The 24,360-nt window shown below is 51.4% G+C and overlaps 1 protein-coding gene across 1 annotated transcript in view; it reads left to right on the top strand.

The window, feature by feature from the left end:
* PLEKHD1 (pleckstrin homology and coiled-coil domain containing D1) overlaps positions 1–23,201 on the top strand; it is a 32,685-nt gene extending 9,484 nt beyond the window's left edge. The window contains exons 2-13 of the mRNA XM_084792289.1: positions 1,624–1,717; positions 2,079–2,168; positions 2,351–2,427; positions 3,190–3,281; positions 4,492–4,544; positions 15,294–15,388; positions 16,361–16,454; positions 17,770–17,948; positions 18,405–18,537; positions 19,238–19,382; positions 19,778–19,927; positions 20,186–23,201. Coding sequence (XP_084648415.1) covers positions 1,624–1,717; positions 2,079–2,168; positions 2,351–2,427; positions 3,190–3,281; positions 4,492–4,544; positions 15,294–15,388; positions 16,361–16,454; positions 17,770–17,948; positions 18,405–18,537; positions 19,238–19,382; positions 19,778–19,927; positions 20,186–20,352 — 1,369 coding nt within the window. The 3' untranslated portion in view covers positions 20,353–23,201. The remainder of the gene's footprint in view (positions 1–1,623; positions 1,718–2,078; positions 2,169–2,350; positions 2,428–3,189; positions 3,282–4,491; positions 4,545–15,293; positions 15,389–16,360; positions 16,455–17,769; positions 17,949–18,404; positions 18,538–19,237; positions 19,383–19,777; positions 19,928–20,185) is intronic.
* Positions 23,202–24,360: the final 1,159 nt, after the last annotated feature.

Below are 24,360 nucleotides of genomic sequence, written 5' to 3'. Positions count from 1 at the left end.
CCATCACTTCTACCCTACAAACAGAGACTAAGGCTCAGGGGGCTGAGGGTCCTTACCCAAACTCCTCATCTCCAAGCTGGAAAATGGGAGGTCTGAGCTCTTACCTACCTGTGACATTCAAGGGACTGATAATGGCATGGCCTCCACCTTCCAGGAGCCCAGTGGCCCCCCTCTGCATAAAGAAGCACACAGTGTGGCAGTGGGTACTCAGTGCCAATGACAAGAGCCCAAACACAGTGTCCACTAGGGCTGCATTTGTCCTGTGACTAGCAGAGGGTTGACATGAGTGCAGAAAATGAGTTGAAGGTAGGCATGGTGGCATAGCTCTGTAGTTTCAGCTGCCCAGGAAACTGAGATGGGGAAGATTGTTCAAGTCCATGAGTTCAAGACCAGCATGGGCAACATAGCATCTCCCCGCCCCCAATCTCAAAAGACGGAGTCAAGGAAAAGACAGAATTGTGGAACGCACACCCAAGTACAGAGCTGAGCTTCATTCAGTTCCCTCAGGAGAGGGAGCAAGGGCTGCAGTCATCTAGGCTGCCCCTCTACTCTGCCCCACAGCAGCGATGGTGGCTAGGAAGGTCATTGCGCTGGGGACCCGCAGGGGGCCTCTGACTTTTTGATGTCGCCAACAGCTCCTGGCAAGAAGCTCCAATGAAAGGTTTAATAACAGGCTCTCGAGGAGCTTCTGCAGTATTTGATTTTCATGGTGCAAATACTCGTGCCATGGCCTCTATTGCATCACCGGTGTCATTTCACTGAATGCTAAGCAGGCGAGTCACACTGGTGGCCAGTGTGAGTCTGTTCTAGCAGGTTCCAACATGTGGCTGTCCGGAACTTTCCCCTGTAGACATGCGTGTGTACTCAACAACTTGGAATTCCTCCAACTGCTTTTCAGGTCACATCATAGCAGTGTCCTTGGAGGAGGAAGAACTCCAGTGACTTTGAGCCTCAGGAGCTTTGAGGCCTAACTGCTGGAGCTCCCCTGGGTGTACACTTGGTTTCTTTTCCTTCTTCCTTCCTTTATTTATTTTTTTAAACATATTTATTATGTATACAGTACTCTGCCTGCATGTACACCTGCAGGCCAGAAGAGGGCATCAGATCACATTACAGGTGGTCACGAATTACCCTGTGGTTGCTAGGAATTGAACGCAGGACCTTTGGAAGAGCAGCCAGTGCTCTTAATCTCTGAGCCATCTCTCCAGCCCTCTTTTTTTTTTTTTTTTCTGAGACAGTTTCTCTATGTAACCAGTCTGGCTGTCCTGGAACTCGCTCTGTAGACCAGGCTGGCCTTGAACTCATGAAGATCTGCCTGCTTGTTTGTTTTGGGGGTTGTTTTGATTTGTTTTGTTTTTTGGTTCTTTTTTGTTTTTTAAGTTGATAGTTCAGAGGATAAAGGGGCCTAAGGAGAAGGACAGCAGGTTTGTGCTGTGCTGAAGAGGACACTCTGGGAAGCCAGCCATGGGCCCCCTCTTTCGCTTTCTGTATAGGAGGCCATCTGCAATGTCTGTGCAGTGGGCAGTGTGAAGTGGTGTCCCCATGGGCTCCCATGTGAGTCCAGGGCCCCCAAGGGTGCTGTTGAGTCCCAGAATCTCACTGTCCTCTCATGCCTCCCCGTAGGTTTTTCATCATCAAAGAAAGCTTTCTGCTTTACTACTCTGAGAGTGAAAAAAAGAGCTTTGAAACCAATAAATACTTCAATATCCATCCTAAGGTGAGGAGGCTCCTTTCCAGTGCGGGCGGGCCCACTGGGGGCATTTGGAGATGGTAGGGAACGCTCTGTTGTCTTGACTTGGCTTAGAAGCAGAGAACAGATCCTCTCAGGGCTCAAGACTCCCCCTCCAGCCTCTGGGCTGGGTCCTCCCCCCCCCCCCCCCCCACTTCCTGAGTTGCAGAATCCGTCCCAGCTCTTCTTCTTTCTGGAAGTCAGGCCTAGCCTTAGTGGCACAATCCTAGGATGTGGTCCAGCCCAAGGCCCTTGGCAAAGCCCTTCACTTGCTCCAGGAGGCTCTTTGGACTCTTAAGTGATATAAGTTGGGTAGGGTGGGAGCTGCCTGCTCTGATTTCTCCCTCAGGGTGTCATCCCGCTAGGCGGCTGTCTGGTGGAGGCGAGAGAAGAGCCCAGCATGCCCTATGCCATGAAGATCTCACACCAGGACTTCCATGTGAGTGGGGACCATCCCCTAGCCCAGGGCCTACAGGACAGAGTGGTTTGTCTTGAGCCCTTGGGAGCCACCCTGGGCAGTCTAGCCTAGGAGGGCTGTGGAGGGGTGCAGTGGGAAGAGAAGAAATCACCTCCCTCTCCTTCAGAATGGATACCTCTCACTCTGGCTCCTCTTCCCGACAGGGGAATGTCCTGCTGGCTGCTGAGTCTGAGTTTGAGCAGACCCAATGGCTTGAGATGCTGCAGGAGTCTGGGAAAGTGTAAGTGTCTGCCAGCAGGGCATCTGAGCGACCAGGAGAAGTGGGGGAGGCGGGGAGGGACTGGAACAGACGAGGCTGGCCTCGCCCACCTGCCTCTCGGGAGGTGGGAGGGTGGGGGTGTGGGGGGTGGGGGGTGGATCCTGAGACAGGGCTGTGGGAGTGGCCTAGGTGTGTGGGAGGAGACATCAGGCTGTAGAGCATTTGTGAGGGTCCCTTAAGTGAGGAGTTTGGGAAGGTCGTCTGCAGTGACAGGTGGCAGATGTGGACACCATTTACCTCCAATTCTTGAGATTAAGCAGCATGTTGCTCCTCATACTCAGCAACTCAGTACACCCCACTTTCCCTTCCCAGACCTGTACTTAACCCTAGCAAGGACCAGAGATGTTTACAAATCAGAGAAACCACCTGACCAGCACAGCCTGTGCCCATTCAAGCCAGTTGGTGTTTGTAACCCAGCCTTGCACCAGGTGGTAGGCAGTGGTGTAGACGGCTGCTAGGGACGAGTCCCTTCCCTCCTCCGTGAGTGCTCTTGGCTCTGTCCCTGAAGCCGACTTTGCAACCTCAGCCTCCAGTTACTGTAACTGATCAATGCTGGTGGCGTGCCCAACGTCCAGTCCCGTCCTGGGTGTCAGACGGAACTGAGATTCTGTAGAGCAGGGGGCAGGGCTAACACAGCTATGGTCGTTCTCCTTCTGCCCTAGACTTCCTCCTGGTTTAACTGTTTGTATTTCTCCTCTCCTCTTTGCTATTTGCCTTCCCCAGGACCTGGAAAAACGCCCAGCTAGGAGAAGCTATGATCAAAAGCCTGGAAGCACAGGGGCTGCAGCTGGCTAAGGAAAAGCAGGAGTATTTAGGTTGGTGACAGGGATGAGCTGGAATCTGAAGTCTTCTGATGGTGGCAAGTGGTGTCACCTGAGTGACAGCCAGGGAGGGGCCTGGTCGGGGGTGGGACAGGAGGTCTCCCTGGGACTCGGGAGGGAGCTTGGCACCTAGAGAACTTTGTGTCGTGATAAATGTCCTTTTGTCCAGGGAGTCAGAGGCAGGCTAGACTAGTAACCAGGACATTAGCTTTAGCCCTGTCACCTACCTATCTGTTGTGTGAATGTGTCAGCCACTCTGGTCTTCTATAAACCTCAATTTCCTTCTCCTTAAAGAGGAGACCAGCCAGACGCTTTTAATCCCAGCACTCTGGGAGGCAGAGGCAGGTGGATCTCTGTGAGTTCAAGGCCAGCCTGGCCTACAAAGCGAGTCCAGGACAGCCAGAGCTACACAGAGAAATCCTGTCTGGAAAAACAAAACAAAATGAGAGAGAGAGAGAGAGAGAGAGAGAGAGAGAGAGAGAGAGAGAGAGACACCAAAATGGCCTCAGGTGTTAGAGTTGGAGGCACGTGGAGATCAGCTTAAAGGGAAAATATCTCTCTGTCTCTGTCTCTCTCTGTGTCTCTGTCTGTGTGTGTGTGTGTGTGTGTGTGTGTGTGTGTGTGTGTGTGTGTGTGTGTGTCAGGTCTTCAGTTGAAGGATCTAGAAATGGAAAAAAATATTACCCAGCCTGACTCTCAGGTCCTGCACCTACCCTCTTCTCTGCTATCCTTGCCCACAAACACACTTGAACCCTAGCTGCAAGAATCCAGGCCCACGCCCTAATCTAATCGTCGGCTGAATGTCCTCTGGTTGGGAGAGACAAGAATTGCTCCATCCCCTTCCTGGGAGCCTGCTGGGACATCTGCGGCCCTGGCTCCTCTCTGCCTGCTCTACACACCTCTCCCTTGCCAGGAAAATGGCCTCCCTGATTAACCAGGCACTCGTTCAGGTAGTGGGAGACGATGGAGACAGCAGGCTGCCAAGACCCACCTGGGCCTCCATGAGCAAGTCCTCTGTGGTCTATGAATGCACAAAACAGGGAAGGTGACCTGAAAGGCAGCTCAGGCCAGCGTCAGTCCAGTAGAGCAGGACCCAACCCCCTGGCTAGGAGTGCAGACCTTTCCCCTGGGAGCTGGCACAGGTGACAGAGGCCACCAACGGCACCTCTGAGCTGTTTTCAGTGAGTGTATGCTTCCTTTGCAGACAAGCTGATGGAGGAGACTGAAGAACTGTGCCTTCAGAGGGAGCAGAGAGAGGTGAGCGCACAGTGTGGCTGTGCAGAAAGACTCAGCCCCGTCCCCATGGCCGGCATTAGGGAATGGTGTGGGTGTGTTGGGAATACAGAGGTGGGTGGGCTGAGAGACTTCAGGGATGGAGCAGCGAGGGCCACTGAGATGACAGTGTCTGCACCTTGCTGTAGCATGTTAGTAGTGAGCGTATTTCTCCCTGTGAACCCTCAGGAAAAGAATGAGTGAACAGGTCTTAGAGACAAGGCCTTCTAACCATTTCATAAGTGGCTTGCTGATATCCACAGGAGATTACAGCGGCCTCAGTATGCACAGGGGTAGTGGGAACTTCTGGTACCTAAGAGTGATGGGGTTTGAGGACTTCAGAGGTCCCTTCACTCTGTTGGAATCAACAATACAGAGCCCAGCGTGGTGGCTCACGCCTGTAATCCCAGCACTCAGGGAGGCAGAGGCAGGTAGATCTTTGTGAGTTTGAGGCCAGGCTGGTCAGCAAAGTGAGTCCAACAGCCAAGGCTACACAGAGAAACCCTGTCTCAAACAAGCAAACAAAAAATACAAACCCTGTGGATGCTCAACATAGGCTTCTTAGTTTTATTGGTTTGGGTTTTTTCCCTGAAACAGAGTTTCTCTTTGTAGCCTTGGTTGTCCTGGGCTCACTTCATAGACCAGGCTGGCCCCAAACTCACAAAGATTGGCCTGCCTCTGCCTCCTTGAGAGCTGGGATTGAAGGTGTGCACCGTCATGCCTGGCTCAGCACAGGCTTAAACCAGCCTGAAGGCCAAGGCAACTCTTGTCTCATTTGGGCTGTCTGAGTCTCACACCTGAAAGGCAGGGCAGGGGATAAGCAGAGGAAAGCCTGAAGCCAGGCATCCTGCGGTTTGCCCTTCCAACTGGATGATCCCTGACAAGTTACATAACCTCTCTGATGTCCATATTCTTACCCAAAATGTGAGGAAAATAATAAAAAAATATCCTTTTAGGGATATTATAGAGATTAAGCAAGACGTTACATGGAAAGCATTTGACACACTGTGCACGCACACAGTGTGTGCTTTGTGACTAGTTGGTCACCTTAGCATTATGTTCTTGTTATTAATTATTGGCCACACCTGCATGGGCGAGGCCTGGCATTGCAGAGTGGTGTTCAGTGGAGATGGACCCGATCCACGTCCTTTAGCCTTGTCACTTTGTATTGTCCTCTCTCGGGCTAGCCACGGGGCTGAGGCTATCAGCCGTAGCTCAGTGCCCGCCTATGACCTATCTCAGGACCTCAGCTCCCTTCCTGCCACCCCTCAGGGGACTCTAAAACATGCTCTGAAGTCAAGAAACACATGTCCCCATTCGTACCCCCAAGCCCTCTGGGTCCTGGCACAGCACCCAGCTTAGCGTGAGACGTGGTAACCGTGGAAGGCATCAAGACTGAGACGACTTGTTCTTGCAGTTTTCCACTATGGCTTAATTTCAAACCATGGGGACAATCTGCGTTTGTTTTTCTTCCAAAAATTTACCTCATGTGCCCGTTTATTCTTCCAATTAGACTATAACAGTTCTTGACCTGTGGATATCAGATGTTTACATTACGATTCATAACAGTTGCAAAATTACAATTTTGAAGTAGCAACCAAATAATGTTATGGTTGGGGGGCATCACCGTAACACGAGGAACTGTTTTAAAGGGTCGCAGCTGTAGGAAGGTTGAGAAAGAACCTTAGAGTCTTTTCATGGATTACAAATGAAAGAAAAACAAAGTTGAAGATTTAATTTGGAGATGTGAGGTTGAAATTGGGGTTTAATCGCTTTAAGAAGTATGTTATGGCTGGTGATAGTGGCGCACACCTTTAATCCCAATACTTGGGAGGCAGAGGCAGGCAGATCTCTGAGTTTGAGGCCAGCCTGGTCTACAGAGTGAGTTCTAGGACAGCCAAGGCTACATAGAGAAAGCATGCCTGAAAAGAAGAAAAAAAGTAGTTCATGTGTATGGGCACTTTTCCCACATGCGTGCAGGTGCGCCATATGTGTGCCTGCTGCCCTGAATTGTATGATGGAGTATGACACCCTCCCCCCCAAGACTGACCTTACCATAGTGCTGTGCCTCTTTCCCCCCAAAGTTTGAGCCCTAAGGTCTCCACACTCACATCTAGATCTCATTAGAGTTTGGGCCCTTTTCCCATAGCATCCTGTGCATTTGGGAGCGAGACTTGGTCTATTGTCAGAATCCTTAAGGACAAATGATCTGGGAGGCCCAGCATGGGATGGAGTGGGAGACAGAACCCACGATGGGGAGAGGAGACTTAGCCAGCAGAGGTTGAATCTGGGGCAGCAATTGGCCCGAGGAAAATTTAGACACACTATCTAGGTCTTAGCCTGGAAATTAGGGCAGCAGAGACCCAGGGCACACAGGCCTCCCTTAATGCCACGGCACTGAAGTGGGACACTGGCAGCTGCAGTGTATAGTAAGGTGCAAGCCCAGATGTTGATGTAGTGGAGGCTGCTTGGAGCAGACAGCGGGAAGAGAACCACACAGCAGGGTCAGGCTCTCTGTCCGTGATGTGTTCTAGACCAGATACAGAGCCTGGGATCTGCAGGCGTGAATATACCGAGTCACTTTGCCTAAGAGTTTTTCTTTAGTTTGCTCACAAACATGGCAGGTGTACTTGTCCCCATTCCTTCCCCATTCTATTCTAGGCAAAAGATTGGCCGAGGGGTTTGGGGCCCCATAGAAAGATTACTGTGTCCTAAAGACACGATGGTTCTTATAATGGTGTGTGAGGTTTCTGGGGAGGGACAGCCCGGCCCACAGGGGGCCTCGGAATCTTCAGGCAGAGCTCTGGTGGACTCTCAGCTTCAACACTGATGATGTAGATGCCATTTGATTCCCCTGGACTTTCGGGTTCTCCGTCCATCTCTAATGCTTGATACAAGTAACAGCTGCCCCGCCTTCTTTTGGGGTGCTGAGAAGCTAAGTGGACTTCAGGGAGCTGCAGCATGTGATGGTGTAGCCGTGGCACTTTCCATGTGTCAGAAAGAGCCTGGCACTCTGAGGGCGGGAGCTGAGGACGCAGAGAGGAGCTGCCCAGGCATGTTGGCCAGGGCCTTCAGGCTTCCCTCTCGGTGTAGCAGAATTGTGACGTCACAAAGAATAGTCTCATTGCCTTAAAAACCCCGTGTTCCATGTCTTCATCTCTCCCGCCAGTTAACCTCAACGACCACTGAACGTTTTACTGTCTCCAAAGTTCTGCCTTTCCCAGAATGCCATGGAGTTGGTGTCGTATGCCACAAAGCAGAGTCTTTCACATAGCAAGGCGCATTTGAGTGCCCACTGTGCCCTTGTATGGCTTGAACGCCGCTTTCTTCTCATAGCTGGATACGTTTGTTCTCTGGGTATATTATACCTCAGCTTATCTGTTTTTGCACTGAAGGACCTCTGGGTTGTTCCAAGTTTTGGCAATTATGAATGAAGTGGCCATAAACATCCACAGATGGCTTGTGTGTGTGTGTGTGTGTGTGTGTGTGTGTGTGTGTACAGACACTGTCAGTTCACTTGAATAAATAACAGAGAATGTTATATTTTTTAGGTTTAGGTGTCAATATTTAATTTGGGGCAAGTTCTCTTGAAATTGCTTCTTTGCCTCATGTTATTCAGAAATGTATTGTTTGATCTCCAGTCTCTTTGTGGATTTTCTTGCTACTGTTTCATTATTGGTTTCCATATAATTTCACTACTGATTAAGAGCAGACAGTATATGACTTCCAGTCTTTTTAATTGGTTAAGGTGTGCCTCTTCCTGCAGAGTCCAGCCTGTTCTGCGAACCGTCTATGGGAGCTTGAGCACAGTGCTAAATACGCTGTCACTGAATGTGTGCTTTATTGATCCGAGTCCGTTTGATCTACCATGACAAAATCGGGCCAGCTGGCTTCAACATGAGCAATTTATTTCTTAGAGTTCTGGAAACTAGAAAATTCTAGATCAAGTTGTCAGGAAGGCATGTTTTATTCGGAGGTCTCCTCGGCTGGTGTGAAGGCAGCTGGCAGCTCATGGCGTACTCTGTGTCCTCCCTTGTCCACCCTTGGAAAGAGATGAAGAGCAAGCTCCCCGTGGGTTTGGAATCTTCTCTCCGCAAAGGCAGTCTTTTTAAAGATTTATTTATTTATTTTATGTGCGTCAGTGTTTTGCCTGTATGTGTGTCTGTGTGAGGGTGTTGAACCCCCTGGAACTAGAGTTACAGACAGCTGTGGGCTGCCATGTGGGTGCTGGGAAGTGAACCCAGGTCGTCTGGAAGAGCAGCCAGTACTCTGAACCACTGAGCCGTCTCCCTACCCCTGCAAAGACAGTCTGTATTCTTTCACAGTGTGGCTTTGTTGTTTTCGTTGGTTGGTTTTTGGTTTTTGAGGCAGGGCTTCTCTGTGTAGCCTTGGCTGTCCTGGACTCCCTATGTAGACCAGGCTGGCCTTAAACCCACAGAGCTCTGCCTCTCTTTGCCTTTGGAGTGCTAAGATTAAAAGCATGCGCTACCAAGCCTGGCCTGGAAGGCACTTGTTAAGCATTTACTACATTGCAAGCAGTTTGCGTGAGTGAACATGTGCAACCCTGGTAACTGTACAAGACGCTGCTGCCTTGCTTCAGGCAGTACTTGAACTCCTCTCTTCTCTGCTCTCCATCTTAAGGCTGTCTACAGTACAGCCCCTAACTTCATTTTGCTGTTTATGAGCAAATGACTCCTAGGGTGACACTTCTAGTCCCTTCTTTCTGGTACCCCCATCCTCTAACATCCAAGGACTGACTTCACGTCTCCAGCCAGATGTTCCAAGATGCTGAGAGCACATCTTGTCTGAGGGTTGGTTGTCTTCTTATAAGCCCATCTCAGGGAATGTCCCACCTAAGGCTTGTGCAGGTCAGGAACTTGGGGGGGGGGAGTGTCATGCTTCACCCTGTCCTCCATCTTTCCTGTCTTTCCCACCTTACTCCCAAGTCCCGTTGCTATCAGGCCTTGCCCAAATTAGTGCTGTCACCTCATGCCTAGGGTCCTTACATTCCTTCTACCCCTTTGTCTTTTCATCCACACTGCAGCCAACTCAGTGCTTAAAGGGAGAATAAGTCATGTCACCTGCCAGCATTCTTCCGCTGTCAGATGTTTTGCTGCCACTGATGTGAAGGTGCCCAGCTGCAATCCCAGGGCTCAGCTGCAATCCCAGGGCCCAGCTGCAATCCCAGGGCCCAGCTGCAATCCCAGGGCCCAGCTGCAATCCCAGGGCTCAGCTGCAATCCCAGGGCTCAGCTGCAATCCTAGGGCTCAGCTGCAGTCACAGTGCCCAGCTGCAATCCCAGGGCCCAGCTGCAATCCCAGGGCCCAGCTGCAATCCCAGGGCTTAGCTGCAACCCCAGGGCTCAGCTGCAACCCCAGGGCTCAGCTGCAACCCCAGGGCTCAGCAGGCAGAGGTCAGAAGACTGTAAACTTGAGGCAGGACTGGGATAGGTAACATATTCAGTGTGAGACTTCAACCAACCAACCAACCGACAAAATGTTCTTTGCTTGTGTTCAGGGAAAAACACCCAACAAGATCCTCACCTAAGCCTGCAGTCTTGCCAGGCTCCAGTGTGTCCTTTGCCAGCCTCCCTGCTTCTCCGACCCCAGCCTCTTGCCCATCATCTTTGCTCCTATGTCTCAGGTGGGCCTGACGTGGTTCTTCCCCGGCAACAGGTTTCCACAGGGCTTTTTTGGTACTGTTCCTTCCATCTGGAATGTTCTTTCTCCTTTCTTCCACTTATTTATTTTTGTTTGCTTGCCGATTTCCAGGGCTGGGGGGACTCAACCCAAGGCCTTGTATTTACTAGGTAACTCACTGAGCCAAATCTCCATCCACCTTTGCCTCTCAGCTCAAGAATCAGCTGACTGCCCCTCTTCCCACTTCCACGGAGTTCTCTACTTCCGCCGGGGACAGCTTGACCTGGGAAGCTGGGTCCCTGCCCCGGCAGGACATGTATCCTGTTTCGTAGTGCTCACTGATGTGCCTGAATCCAGTATTGCTTTTAATAATCCTGGATTCCTGCATTTGATCTAAAATCCTGCCCTGGGTTTCTCAGTGGCTGCACAGGACCACAACAGCAGCTTCAGATCTCTGTTCAGAGCCCAGCAGGTGCTTGGAACATACTATGCACTTGGTAAATAGATGTAGCATGAATGAATAGAACCATTAGGGAAAAAAAATCTCCCTGCGCTACTTCCTGGAATTGCACTGAGCCTGTAAATTACTTGCAAGGAATCCTCCCAGTCATTACGACTTCCCCATCAGGAGCCCCTGCCGCTGCATTCCTTTCACAAGTTTAATTAGTTTTATTGAGGACAAGAAATCATGGTTCTGTGAAGCATGGCAAACTAGGTGTGTTCAGCTTGGAGGACAGGAAACCTGGGAACAAAATGGTTCTTTAAAAAACAAACAAACAAAAAATACTTGAAGGGAAAAGAAATTAGACTTGTTGATGGCCCAAGGAGAAATAGATTTGGGGAGGGAACTTGGGAGGGAGGCAGATTTGGATTGAAATGGAACTGGTAGACAATGTGGGATGCTTGCTTCTTCCTGTGCTCTGTAGCAACCAGGAGCTGGCTGCTGCTGTTGGCCTGGCTGGTCTTCTGTTTGGCTCAGGACTGCCTGCTACCTCTTATTTTGTGGTCTGGGATCCATGGGTCTCAGAGACTTGGAGAGACCCTGGAAGAAAGTGTGACCAAGGCCAGGGGCGAGGCCTCTGCTGAAGGGAGGGGAAGTTTCAGGAAGGGCATCGGAGGCTTGTTGCATGAATGGGATGGAGCCCCGCTATTGGCTCCCTGTGATGATTTTCACAACACTCACCGATGCTTTGTGTCTGTGGCTTTCAGGGAGTGAGAACCAGAGATGGCAGTGGGGGTGGGATGGGGTGGAGTGTGCTTTTTTTTTTTAATTTTTTACATTTTTATTTGTCCCATTATGTCACAAATATTCTAACAGCACAACATTTAAACCTACTCAGGTTTAAGCCTTTTTTTCCTCCTTTATTAATTTATTCTTGTTACATCTCAATGGTTATCCCATCCCTTGTATCCTCCCATTCTTCCCTCCCTCCCATTTTCCCCTTATTCCCCTCCCCTATGACTGTTCCTGAGGGGGATTACCTCCCCCTCTATATGCTCATAGGGTATCAAGTCTCTCCTTGGTAACCTGCTGTCCTTCCTCTGATTGCCACCAGGTCTCCCCGTCCAGGGGACATGGTCAAAGGTGAGGCACCAGAGTATGTGAGAAAGTCATATCCCACTCTCCACTCTACTGTGGGGAGTGTTCTGTCCATTGGCTAGATCTGGGTAGGGGATTAAGGTTTACCGCCTGTATTGTCCTTGGCTGGCGCCTTAGTTTGAGCAGGACCCCTGTGCCCAAATCTGCCTATCATAATGTTCTACTTGTAGGCTTCTAGGACCCTCTGGGTCCTTCTACTTTGGGAGTGTGCTTTTTGTAGGTTGTTCAAAGCTGAAACGGATCTTTTTTTTTTTTTTTTAATTTTCTGACCACTGGAGTCACTCAAGCCAAGCTTGGCCACCTGTTGGCAGGAAGTCATCAGGGGATTTAAGCATCCTGTGAAGACTGAACCTCCTTCATAGTCACTTTGGGCCTGGAGGGCTCTGGTTCATGACACTCAGTCTCCTGGCCCCTTGAGGCAGCAGCAAACACTTCCTTGGGCATAGCTAGTTGTTGACACAAGTATAGAATCATCTTATCACATATGTTTGGGACCACTGAGTGGAGAAGAAAGGCAAACGGCCGGGTTATTTTTTGTTGCCCTGTTGTGTTCAAGGTTACTTTCCCTTTTGGGCTCTTGGAGGCACTGCCTGGCATCTGCTGGTGTCATGGGGAGCTTCAGTGCTAGGCAGGGAGGGTCTGAGTTTCAGACATGGACTGACAAGTCAACACAAGCTATTCCAGTGTGGCTATTTCAGTGCAACGGCAAGTGAAGGGGCCGGCTGTAAGCTGCAGTGCCACGGAGCTTTCCAGGGAGGCGAAGCGAGGCTGTGGGGTGTAGTCCCCTACTCAGTCCTGGGTGATCATTTCTGAAACAGCAGAGGCCTTGGAAGCTGTGAGAGCCATTCTGGTCCTCAAGTACTTGTGGCTAGGAAGTTCTAGGGGCCTCTCAACAGCTCTTGCTTACACAAGACAGCTGACAAACACCGACAGAGGAGAACAGTCCCGTTTGTTGACTCTGGAGTCAGAGAGGCTGTCAGCACACCAACCGCACCCTGAGTGTTAAAGCAGAGTTGTGCTTCTTTTTTTAGCATCTGAAGTTGTCTTCAATTGTAAAGTGGGGGGGGGGGGAGAAAGAAGGTATGTGCAAGAATACAAATTTAATTTCATTTATCTTTTGTTTATATAAGACATGTCAAATATAAATATAATCTAGGTCATGGCTTCTGCAGTAACTCCAAGCCCCCATATGCCAATGGCTTTTAGGTATACATTTGTGTTTTCTCACACTGCTACTTGGTCTGGCTGGAGCACTGTTTCAGGTGTCCTCACTTCTGGGGATCCAGGCTAAAGGGGCCCCTATCTATGCCTGGAGTGTGTGTGTGTGGAGGGGGGAAGGGATCATAGCCCACCACACACCATCTTTTCAAAAGTATCTGCCCTTCTGCTCACATTTTGTCTGTCAGCCACTCTCACGAGTCCGGCCACCTATAGCCAGTGGGCTGTGGCCTGATGTCCAGGAGCATCAGGACAGCAGGGAGCAAGCCAGCTGGTAACACACTTAGCAAGCCTAGGCAGTTCGCACCATTAAAGATTAGAGGAGAAAGCAGTAACTCATTTGGGTGAGAAACGTAGGAGTGGAAACTGAGGTCAGACTCTTGTATCTTATTCCTTTTCCGAATCTCTTCAGAGCCAATGGCAACATCACCCTCCATAGGCAGGGCCACTCCCTGTCAAGGACACCATCACGCTTGAGAACAAAGCCCCCAGGTGACAAGAGAGAAGGTTAGAACTGGAAAGTAAAGGCTGGAGAGATGGCTCAGCTGTTAAGAGCACTGACTGCTCTTCTAGAGGTCATGAGTTCAATTCCCAGCAACCACATGGTGGCTCACAACCATCTATAATGAGATCTGATGCCCTCCTCTGCCTGCAGATGTACATGTAGGCAGAGCTCTGTATACATAATAATAAATAAATAAATCTTTTTTAAAAAGACTGGAAAGTGGAAAGCAGGCGCAGAAGCAACATGCTCCCACAACAACAAATATAGAGGAGAAAAAAAAGCAGTCGACACAAAAACATTGTGAACCAACAACACAGTACCACCTGCTACTGACCCAGGGAAAATAGGACCCCTGCCTAGAAGCTCCAGCTTGCTGGGGCAAACGTTCAGGCAGGCTCGCTTCTCTGAGGGGACCTGTCCTGGGCCCCCTGACACTCCTACTCCCAAAGGGCTGCAGAGAAGGAAGGTGTCCTCCTGCCTTTACGCTTTGAGATAAAGACCTTTACCTCTGGCTCTTGCATTGGGAATAGCTTCTCTCTGCCACTCTGCCTGGTGTCATTCTGTGTCCTGGGAATACACACTCCACGTTTCTGTTGTTGTGTGTGTGTGTGTGTTGCAGGCTGGAGGCATTGCCACCTCACCGTGGGGTGTTAATCCCTAGAATTGCTCAGAGGAGTGACATCCAGAATTAGTCACATCTGCCAGAGGACTCTTGCTGGGATCATTTCTAACCCTGTCCTTCCTCTTGCTAGCAGTTATCATGGGCCAGGTTCATCACATTTTTAGGCTAGTTGAGGCCACATGCCACTGAGTGGAGCCTAGGTTCTTCAGGACTTTTCAGTTTGGCTGAGCCTAGGGGCCTCACCTAAGCCTAGGGGCCTCACCTGAGCCTAGGGGCCCTCACCCTGAGCCTAGGGCCCTCACCTTGAACCAGGAGCTCTCACTCTGAGCCTAGGGCCCTCACCTTGAACCTAGGGGCTCTCACCCTGAGCCTAGGGACCCTCACCTGAGCCTAGGGGCTCACACCCTGAGCCTAGGGGCTCTCACCTGAGCCTAGGGGCTCTCACCCTGAGCCTAGGGGCCCTCACCCTGAGCCTAGGGGCCCTCACCCTGAGCCTAGGGGCCCTCACTCTGAGCCTACGGGCCCTCACTCTGAGCCTAGGGGCCCTTACCCTGAGCCTAGAGGCCCTCACTCTGAGCTTAGGGGCCCTTACCCTGAGCCTAGAGGCTTTCACCTGAGCCTAGGGGCCCTCACCCTGAGCCTAGGGGCCCTCACCCTGAGCCTAGGGCCCTCACCCTGAACCTAGGGGCCCTCACCTGAGCCTAGGGGCTCTTGCCTTGAGCCTAGGGGCCCTCGCCCTGAGCCTAGGGGCTCACACCCTGAGCCTAGGGGCTATCGCCCTGAGCCTAGGGGCTCTCACCCTGAGCCTAGGGGCCCTCACTCTGAGCCTAGGGGCCCTCACCCTGAGCCTAAGGGCTCTCAACCTGAGCCTAGGGGCCCTCACCCTGAGCCTAGAGGCTCTCACCTGAGCCTAGGGGCCCTCACCCTGAGCCTAGGGGCCCTCACCCTGAGCCTAGGGGCCCTCACCCTGAGCCTAGGGGCTCTCACCTGAGCCTAGGGTCCTCACCCTGAGCCTAGGGGCTCTCACCCTGAGCCTAGGGGCCGTCACCCTGAGCCTAGGGGCTCTCACCCTGAGCCTAGGGGCCCTCACCCTGAGCCTAGGGGCTCTCATGTGCTTTCTGTGACTTTCCTTCTCTCTGGGTCTCTTCAGGAGCTCGAGCGCCTGAACCAGGTGTTGGAGGCGGAGAAGCAGCAGTTCGAGGAGGTGGTGCAAGAGCTGAGAGTGGAGCAGGAGCAGATCAAGAGGTGATGGCATGCCCTGAGAAAGGCGACACGGGGCACGCCCTGGCCCTGGCAGACTGATGCTCAGCCAGACTTGGGGAAACCACTTATGGTCTGGTCTTCCCAATGCTTCGGACCCTGAGTATACCTAGGAGGATATGGGTGCCTCCTCATATGGACCATTTCTGCTCATTGTTAATGGTCTCTTGCAATGGTGTGAGTGTGAGGCATGGGTGAGTGCAAGTCAGCCTCCCCCACAGAGCACACCCCTTCTGTCTTTGTGACAGCCACTGACCCAGGTTACTGGCAACAAACTGGCCTGGCTTAGAAGAGCTGCCAGCAAAGACCCCAACACACTCCATCTCTCAGGAAGCCCTTTCACATTTTAGTTAATGACACCCTGGGACCTTCAGTCTGATGTATTATGTACAGCTCTGGATGCCCATTATAAGCATTAACTGAATTTCAATCTCATGAAGGTGAGGCATTAACAGATATATATCCCCAGCCCAGGTGACTCAGAAGTAGTCTATCCAGCATTTGGAAACTACTCTGGTTGATGGTGTTCTGTGCCATCCCATCATTATCTCCACCATCACCATGGATTATCGGTGATAGCCCAGAGAAATGTACTGGTGAAGACCTTATTAAAGGGGATCACTTAGATCTGTATGGGGTAGAGATATGGAGACTCCGTCGCCCTAATGTTGAAACTTATCATACAAATAAGAGAAGCCTCCCAACCTGAAGGCTAACCTCTACTTACACACGGAGTTAGAAGCTAAGCCCCCTGGCTTCAGGACATCACTCTCTCTGGTAAGTGGCCGAGGCTTCCATGTAGCCCTGACTTTGCTGCTGCTTTTGGTACCCAGCATTGCAGAACACTGGCCATCCAAGGGCCCTACTGAGGCACATCAGAAACTGTATGCAGACTGGGGCTGTATGCAGAGGGTAAGAAGGGTGGGTGGCTGCCATTCCAGCTCTCTGTCCCCACAGGGAGCTAGAACTCACTGCAAGATGTCTCAAGGGTGTGGAACAAGAGAAGAGGGAGCTGAGGCATTTCACAGAATCCTTACAGCACACGCTGGAGGTGAGGAGGCTGCTTGCCCAAGCCAGCCGCTTGGGCTCCATAGTACTGGATTTCTTTGTGGTATGTTTCCCAGGGGAGGTACCAACAGGAGAATGAGCACGAGGGACCGTTTACCTAAAGGCTCTTCTCTGTGCACGGTTGGGAGCTCTCGCAGGCACATGAAACCCAAAGCGTGGGCTGGTTCTCCCCAGGCCCAGAACCAAAATTCCAGCTTGTCCTTGGGACAACTGTGGCCTTACGAAACCTGCTTTCCGTAGTGCTGGTATTTTTATACCAGCGGTGGGATTGATTAGAGTGGGTGATGGAGTCACCCACCACATCCTTCTGTGGTTCCTTCACTTAGCGGCTTCTGGGTGAAATTGAGCGCGTAGGGAAATCAACGTCCAGGTCACCTTCATCTGATATAGGAGACTGAGCGGGGAGGGGCAAACAGCAGTTGTCAAGGACAAAGAGACGTTCTTAGCATAGCACGCAAGTACAACCACCCTAGCCTTTCCTCCCCTGTACCCCTGATCGAAGACACTCCAGCTCCTGCTCCAATCACTGGGCTCATATCCCCAAGGAAAACAAGCCTTTTGAAGCCCCTCCCCACACCTCAGCCCTACTGTAGCTTCTACACAACATAGCCTTTTCATCTCTTCTTTGTCTGGAGAACTAGTTGTCTTCAGATCAACTAAAATATCTCTTTATCTCATTATTTTTTCTTTTCTTTCTTTCTTTGTGTTTTTGTTTTTGTTGTTTTGTTTTCGAGACAGGGTTTCTCTGTGTAGTCTTGGCTATCCTGGACTCACTTTGTAGACCAGGCTGGCCTCGAACTCACAGCGATCCGCCTGCCTCTGCCTCCCGAAGTGCTGGGATTAAAGGCATGCGCCACCACACCCGGCTGACCATGGATATTTTCAACCACATAATTTCATCGTACTGTTAAGATCCTAGCTGATAACTGCCGAGGATGTCTAAATGGACTCTTGCCCTGGTCCTTTTGGGTTTTCACATGAGTCTAATATATCTCCTTTTTCCTTAAGGAAAAAGGACCCTCAGAAAGGTCATGTTGCCCTCGGGCCTTGGGACCTAACACTGATAGGTACCATCTCTATGGGAAGTCACATTGAGTTCCTCCTTGTCTGTCTGCCTCGATGGAGGAGTGGCCTGGCCATGTTGTAAGAAAGGAGATCTTGGAATGAGGCAATGTAAAGTGTTCTTCATGAAGGACTAAGGGAGGAGTAGATTGCTCCCTGGAATTGTCAGGCGACCAGGGCCGCCATGTTGGAGAGCTAACGCGTGCTCCTTCTCACCCTTCCTGCCTTTGCGCCAGGAACTCTCCATAGAGAAGAAGAAAACCCTAGAGATGCTGGAGGAAGATAAGAACCAGCCACAGCCATCCACCAATCAGAGTGAGCAGCCTCCTGCCAGTGATGGTCTCCATAGCAACCTCAGGCAGATCGAAGAGCGGATGCAGGAGCTTTTGGCAGAGAAGCTCCTGGCAGAGAAGCGGTGAGGCACCTGAGATGGCCCCTGGGTCCTCCAACAGCTCAGGAGCTGCGGCGGCCCTCAAGTTAGACAGCTGGGCTTGATCAGTTCCAGCTGCCACTGGGATGGGTCACTGACTTCCTTTCTGCCTATGACCTGACTTTCCCAAAGCTGACTTGACCGACCATACAGAGCATCAAGTCCTCAGAGCAGTGCCTGCGGCCAGCCAGCAGGTTCCCTACCCTGCAGACACTCTACCCACGAGTGTCACTGGGGTTGGAGGATATTTCTGAGGTCAGAGGAGTAGCAACCCCTGAACCTCTAAGCCTAGGACTCCCAGCACCCCGCCCCCCCACCCGCAACTCCTCTCATTTATTACCCAGCTGACTGGACCCAGACAGGACTCAGCCTTTCTCTAGCCATGTCTCTAGCAGGCCCCACTGTAGGTGAGCGTTGGGTGAGCACCCCTCCTACCCACAGGATGAAGGAGAACGAGGAACGCTCACGGGCCCTGGAGGAGGAACGGGAGTTCTACTCCAGCCAGTCTCAAGCCCTGCAGAACTCGCTGCAGGAGCTGACTGCAGAGAAGCAGCAGGCTGAACGGGAGCTCAAGGTGTGCAGCTTGCATGGCCCTGGTGCTCTGAGCCCTCCCATACCACTGGGGACTTCAGCCACCCCTGTAATTTTTATAGCCTCCCCAATCCTCTCTCCCACTATGTCCATGTGGCCAAGGCTCAGGGATGGGTTTATCAAAAGAGGTAGCAGTCCCTCTGTCATTAATAGACAAGTGTTGGGAACAGGGCCCAGCCCCGCCATCTGCCTCACGGGTAAGGTATGGGAGCAAGATGGGGGAACTTCCATGCGTGCCTATTGAGCCCGTGATGATCAAGTGTACTAGCTATTTTTCTCATTACTGTGATGAAGTAGCTGTCAAAATCAGCCTAGGGAAGGGAGGCTCGTGGTTGGAGGGGATATACTTCATCGTGACAGGGAAATCATGGCGGTGGGAGTGTGGGGCAGCTGGCAACATCGCCTGTAGTCAGAAAGCACAGACGTGATGCCACATCGTCTCCTCTTTTTATTCAGTCTGGGACCCCCAACCCATGGGACAGTGCTCACCCACACTCAGGGTGCATCCTCTTCCCTCAGTTAAACCTTTGGGGAAATGCCCCCACAGACACAGCCTGAAGTGTGTCTCCTAGGTGATCCCAAATCCGGTCCATTTAGCAGTGAAGTCAGCCATCGCAGAAGCCTCCTGGGGAGGTGGAGACTGGATCCTGGACCCCTCCCCCCCCTCTTGTCCCTCCATGTAGGCTGAAGTAAAGGTCCGCATGGACCTGGAGAGGCGACTTCGAGAGGCAGAGGCGGCCTTGCGGAGCCTAGAACAAGGGCTCAATTCCAAGGTCCGGAACAAGGAGAAGGAAGAGAGGATGCGCGCTGACGTGAGCCACCTGAAAAGTAAGACCCGCCCCTTCAGGGCCCCGCCCCAATCCCGGAGCTCAGCACCTGTAAGCCCAAACCCACTAGAGCCTGGAACCGGCTGGCGCAGAACTCCTCCTGGTGTTCCTCCTCTGGAGGGACGCCTTCCTAGAGGAGCTAGCTCCTCTGGCAATACCTCTTTGTGGCAAGTTGAGCCTGCAGGGAAGCCTGTAGTCTTGCCATCTTTTCAAAGGTGTGGAGCTCTATTCCCAGCTCTATTCTCTGTGATCGCTACAAGTTGTAGTTTGAGAGACAAACCGTGTGTACCAAGAGTAGAGTGACACGTCCTCCACCAGCCCAAACCAGTTCTCAGGAGGGAAAGGACAGACCCTTGAGAGAGCCAACCGCAGCCAACCGCTCTTTCCCGCCACCAGGGTTCTTCGAGGAGTGCATCCGGAACGCGGAGCTGGAGGCCAAGATGCCAGTGATCATGAAGAACTCAGTGTACATCCACAAGGCCGCCACCCGCCGCATCAAGAGCTGCCGCTTCCACCGTCGCCGGTCCAGCACTTCGTGGAATGACAGTGAGTGCCCGTACGCCATCACATGGGTCAGATGGCGCAGGGTGTTGGCGACAAGGCAGGAAGAGGGCAAGTTTGAGAACGAGTAGACAAGGCTGGACAGTATGTCCCTGAATGTGGCTCAGTGTGTCCCCGCCCGAGGAGGGAAGGACCAAGCAGAGCTGGGCAGCACCATAGCGGGCTCGGAGGAGGGAGGAAGGGGTGTGGGCGCAGCATGGGGGAATGCCATTCACGGGAGGCAATGGGTCTCTGTCTCCCCAGTGAAGCCGTCCCAGTCCTTCATGACCTCCCAACTAGAGGCCAACAACATAGAGGAGCTGAAGGAGGTAGCCAAGCGGCTAAGCCGAGACCAGCGCTTCCGGGAATCCATCTACCACATCATGGCCACCCAGCCTGGGGCCTCTGCGCTCCCCCGGGGTGGAAAGTGATGGGCACCTCCTCCCCACCTCCCATCTTTCCTTGGTGGGACAGGAGGGAAGCCTGACTCCCCTTGGCTCCTCTCCACCAGAGCACCACTGAGGGAGGGGCACCCTCATTCTCAAAGGCGGTGATACCCCCCTCTGCCTCTCCTGGAGCCCTTGACTTTGGAGGTCAAGCGAGAGGGTTGGATTTCCTGGAGCTGAAGATTGTGGATGGTTGTGAGCCACCATGTGGGTGCTGGGAATCAAACCTGGGTCCTCTGGAAGAGTGACAGTGCTCTTCACCACTGAGCCATCTCTCCAGGCCTGAGCCCTGACTACACTAGGTTGTGAGGCCCACACTGGGTGTTACCTGGTTGTCATGAGGGGGCCCGACTGCGTGTGGTGTCTGTTGGTCAGGAAGAGATGTTGTCTACTGTCGAGGACTGGAAAGCTGCTGTGGTACCCACCATACCCCTGGGTGACTCTGCTCTTCTGCCCCTGGTCACATGACACCCTCTAATGGCCTCTTTACTCCTGGTCCTCCAATACAACATTTGTCCACGCCCCGCCCGAGTCACAGCGCCCCACCCACCTCTCTGCAAGTATCTGGCTGCAGGGCCACCCAGAGCCTCCTATTGGCTAGTGAACTTCTCCATATATAGATAGCCTCAGCAACCCGCTAGAGGGCGCGCAACAAGTGCGTGGTCCCACTGTGTCCCTTCCCAGCCCTGATAGGGAGCTCATGACCCTGGGGCTTTCCCAAAGTACACCCAGCCAGATCAGGAGTGAAGACGCCAAAGCTCTTGTATTATCCGCAGTCAGGGCTCTGGCTGCCTCACCCTCTTGGAACCCTGCCGCCTTGAAATCACAGAGGTCGGTCTGTTGTCTTCCCAGCTGGCTCACTTTGCTGCCTGCTCTCCCTGTGGGGGTCTCACTCAGTGAACCAACCAGTGCAGTGAACCAGGCCACCACATTGGCCCATGGGGAGCCAGTAGCTATTGGTTGGGCCCAATTTCCCAGCAACACCAGCCTGCAGGACCTGTGGAAGACAACTACCCTTCAGGGGGCCTAGGGCTGTGAAACATGTTCCTCACCTGTGACAGTCTTCTGGGCCCGTCCCTCAGAAGCTGCCTGAGACTATCAGTCTCTCCAAACAAGACTGGGGGTGGGGGAGGGGGCATGTGGTACAGCAGGTAAGACCACTTGTTGTTCAGTAGCCCACAGCCACCTGTCACGTCATTTGCCAGGAGGGCGAATGCCTCTTCTGACCTTGACAGGCACCAGGCACTCACACGGTGCATGTACATACATGCAGACAAAACATTCATATACATAAAATAAGTAAATCTCTTTTTAAAAGTGTTAAGTTGGGAGGCGGAGGCAGGCAGATCTCTGTGAGTTCGAGGCCAGCCTGGTTTACAAAGTGAGTACAGGACAGCCAGGGCTACACAGAGAAACCGTGTCTCAAAAACTAAAACAAACAACGTTTAAAAGGGGCTGGGTGCTAAGACATTGGTGGGGCAAAGGCATCCATTTTCTGTTCAGAAGACTGATGTGTTCTGAGGGAGGGACCCTCGCCAAGGTCTGTGCTGCCCTGTTCTCAGTGGCCCCTCCTTGGTGGGGGTGGTCTCAGGTAGGTGCTGTGGAATCAATGCATCTGAGTATAAATATAAAGCTTTGACTGTGTATAAACCTGGAGCTTATCTATGAAGTATGTATGTGGAATGGAGCTTGAAATGAAGATTTGTAAGATTACTTTTTGTTTTGTTTTTTTTTTTCAAGGCAGAGTTTCTCTTTGTAGCGTTGGCTGTCCTAGCCTCACTTTGTAGACCATGCTGGTCTCAAATTTACAACAGAGATCCACCCGCCTCTGCCTCCCTGAGTGCGGGGATTAAAGGAGTGCGCCATCGCTCCAGGCTATTACTGGTTTTTAAAGAATTAATAATGGCTTGCTCTTGGAGAAAATTTCAAACATACTTGATTTTCCTGGTCAAACTATTAACCAGAAAGAAGAGCACTGCTGTGGCACAACACCTGCAAGTACACAGTGTTTTGTTTAGTTTCTTCATTCAGGGTCTTCGATAGCTCAGGCTGGTCTTAGCTTGGTGTGTGAGGATGGCCTGCTCCCACCCCTGGCACGCTGGGCTTGGCAAACAACAGTATTCCATCAACTGAACTGCACATCCAGTTCAGTAATTTATGAAGTCTCACTTTGTAGACCAGGCTGGCCTTGAGCTCGGAGAGATCCTCCTGCCTCTGGCTTCCGAGTGCGCCACCACTGACTGCCCAGCAGCAATTAAGCTTTAACGTGAGTCTGGGAGGAGACAGACTCAAATCTCAGGAACGCTTTCTGAGCTCCAATTTTCCAGTTCATTTCCTTCAATTCTCACTCTGTACTTTCAATGCCTCAGGCAAGTCTGTGTTACTTCCAACTGTATCTGACACAGTTTACATACACACACGCACACACACACACACACACACACACACACACACACACACACTGACACACACAAGTGCGCTTACTGGAAACATATTTACATGATATATAATATTATATGATATATAACATTAATATTATTTAGCAGTTTCTAAAAGTAACTCTTAATCATTGGCCAATTAGTTGAATGTGTTACTTCAGGACAGTGTTTCCACAGTAGACAGACGTCATTTCTATAGAGATGCTGCCCCCTGGTGGCCACACATTGAATTGTATCACCACCTGATTGGTTTTGTTTTTGGGGGGTTTGTTTTTGGTTTTTGTCTGTTTGTTTTTGAGACTCGAACTCCAAGCAGTCCGCCTCTCTCTTGCCTCCTGAGTGCTGGGATTAAAGGGATTTGCCACCACAGCCGGAATTCTCCTGATTGTTAAAGCTGAAGAACTCCCCAGCGCTTAACTCCTATGACTGGCTTCTTAGTAATTAACTGAAAAAAATGTGTTTCCACCCCGAGGTCTTGGATGTCCCCATCTTATAAGACAATAATCTGATGATTTAACCTCTCTCTCTCCCTCCTCCTCCTCCTCCTCCTCCTCCTTCTCTCTCTCTCTCTCTCTCTCTTCCTCCCTCCCTCCTTCCCTCCCTGAGACAGGGTTTCTCTGTGTAGCCTTGGCTGTCCTGAACTGATTTGTAGACCAGGCTGGTCTTGAACTCACAGAGATCCCCTACCTCTGCCTCCCAAGTGCTGGGCTTTAAGGCTTGCGCCACCACATCTGGCTTCAATGCTGCCATTTTCATATAATGATTTAACTCTCTCTCTCTCTCTCTCTCTCCCTCTCCCTCTCCCTCTCCCTCTCCCCCCCCCCTCTCTCTCTCTCCCACACACTGTTCTGGGTTGTCAGGGTCATGGAAGAGTGAAAAAGGAGAGAGAGGCCATATGGTCAGAGAGTAGAGTCATGCCCTCGGTTCATCTTGTAAAAGTGGATTACAGAGCAGTCCAAGGGCTAGTAAGGTTGGCTACATTGTTTTCTTTTTCTTTTTTAAGATTTATTTATTTATTATGTATACAGATTTTGTTATAGATGGTTGTGAGCCAACATGTGGTTGCTGGGAATTGAACTCATGACCTTTGGAAGAGCAGTCAGTGCTCTTACCCTCTGAGCCATCTCTCCAGCCCTACATTGTTTTCTTAAAGCAAGATAAACAGACTGAATACACAGTGGGGAAACAGGTTGAGCACAGAGCTTTAAATGTGGTCTCCAGGCAAATTATTAACTAGGTTGCAAGGCCGGCAAAAGTTCAGTCTCTGAAGCCGGGCCTGGTGGTGCAGGCCTTTAATCCCAGCACTTGGGAGGCAGAGGCAGGCCGATCGCTGTGAGTTCGAGGCCAGCCTGGTCTACAAAGCAAGTCCAGGACAGCCAAAGCTAACATGGAGAAACCTTGTCTCCAAAAAAAAAAAAAAAAAAAAAAAAAAAAAAAAAAAGAAAGAAAGAAAAGAAAAAGGTCAGTCTCAGAAGACAAGAGTTTGCAGCAGAAGCTGTTCCCACAGCTATCACCCGGGCCTTTGTCGTCAGGAATGTTGGTTCTCTGCCTCTGG

The sequence above is a fragment of the Acomys minous genome (genome assembly GCF_964271855.1).
Source record: "Acomys minous genome assembly, chromosome: 8".
In the NCBI taxonomy this organism is placed as follows: Eukaryota; Metazoa; Chordata; class Mammalia; order Rodentia; family Muridae; genus Acomys; species Acomys minous.
This window is presented reverse-complemented; position numbering and strand designations above follow the sequence as displayed.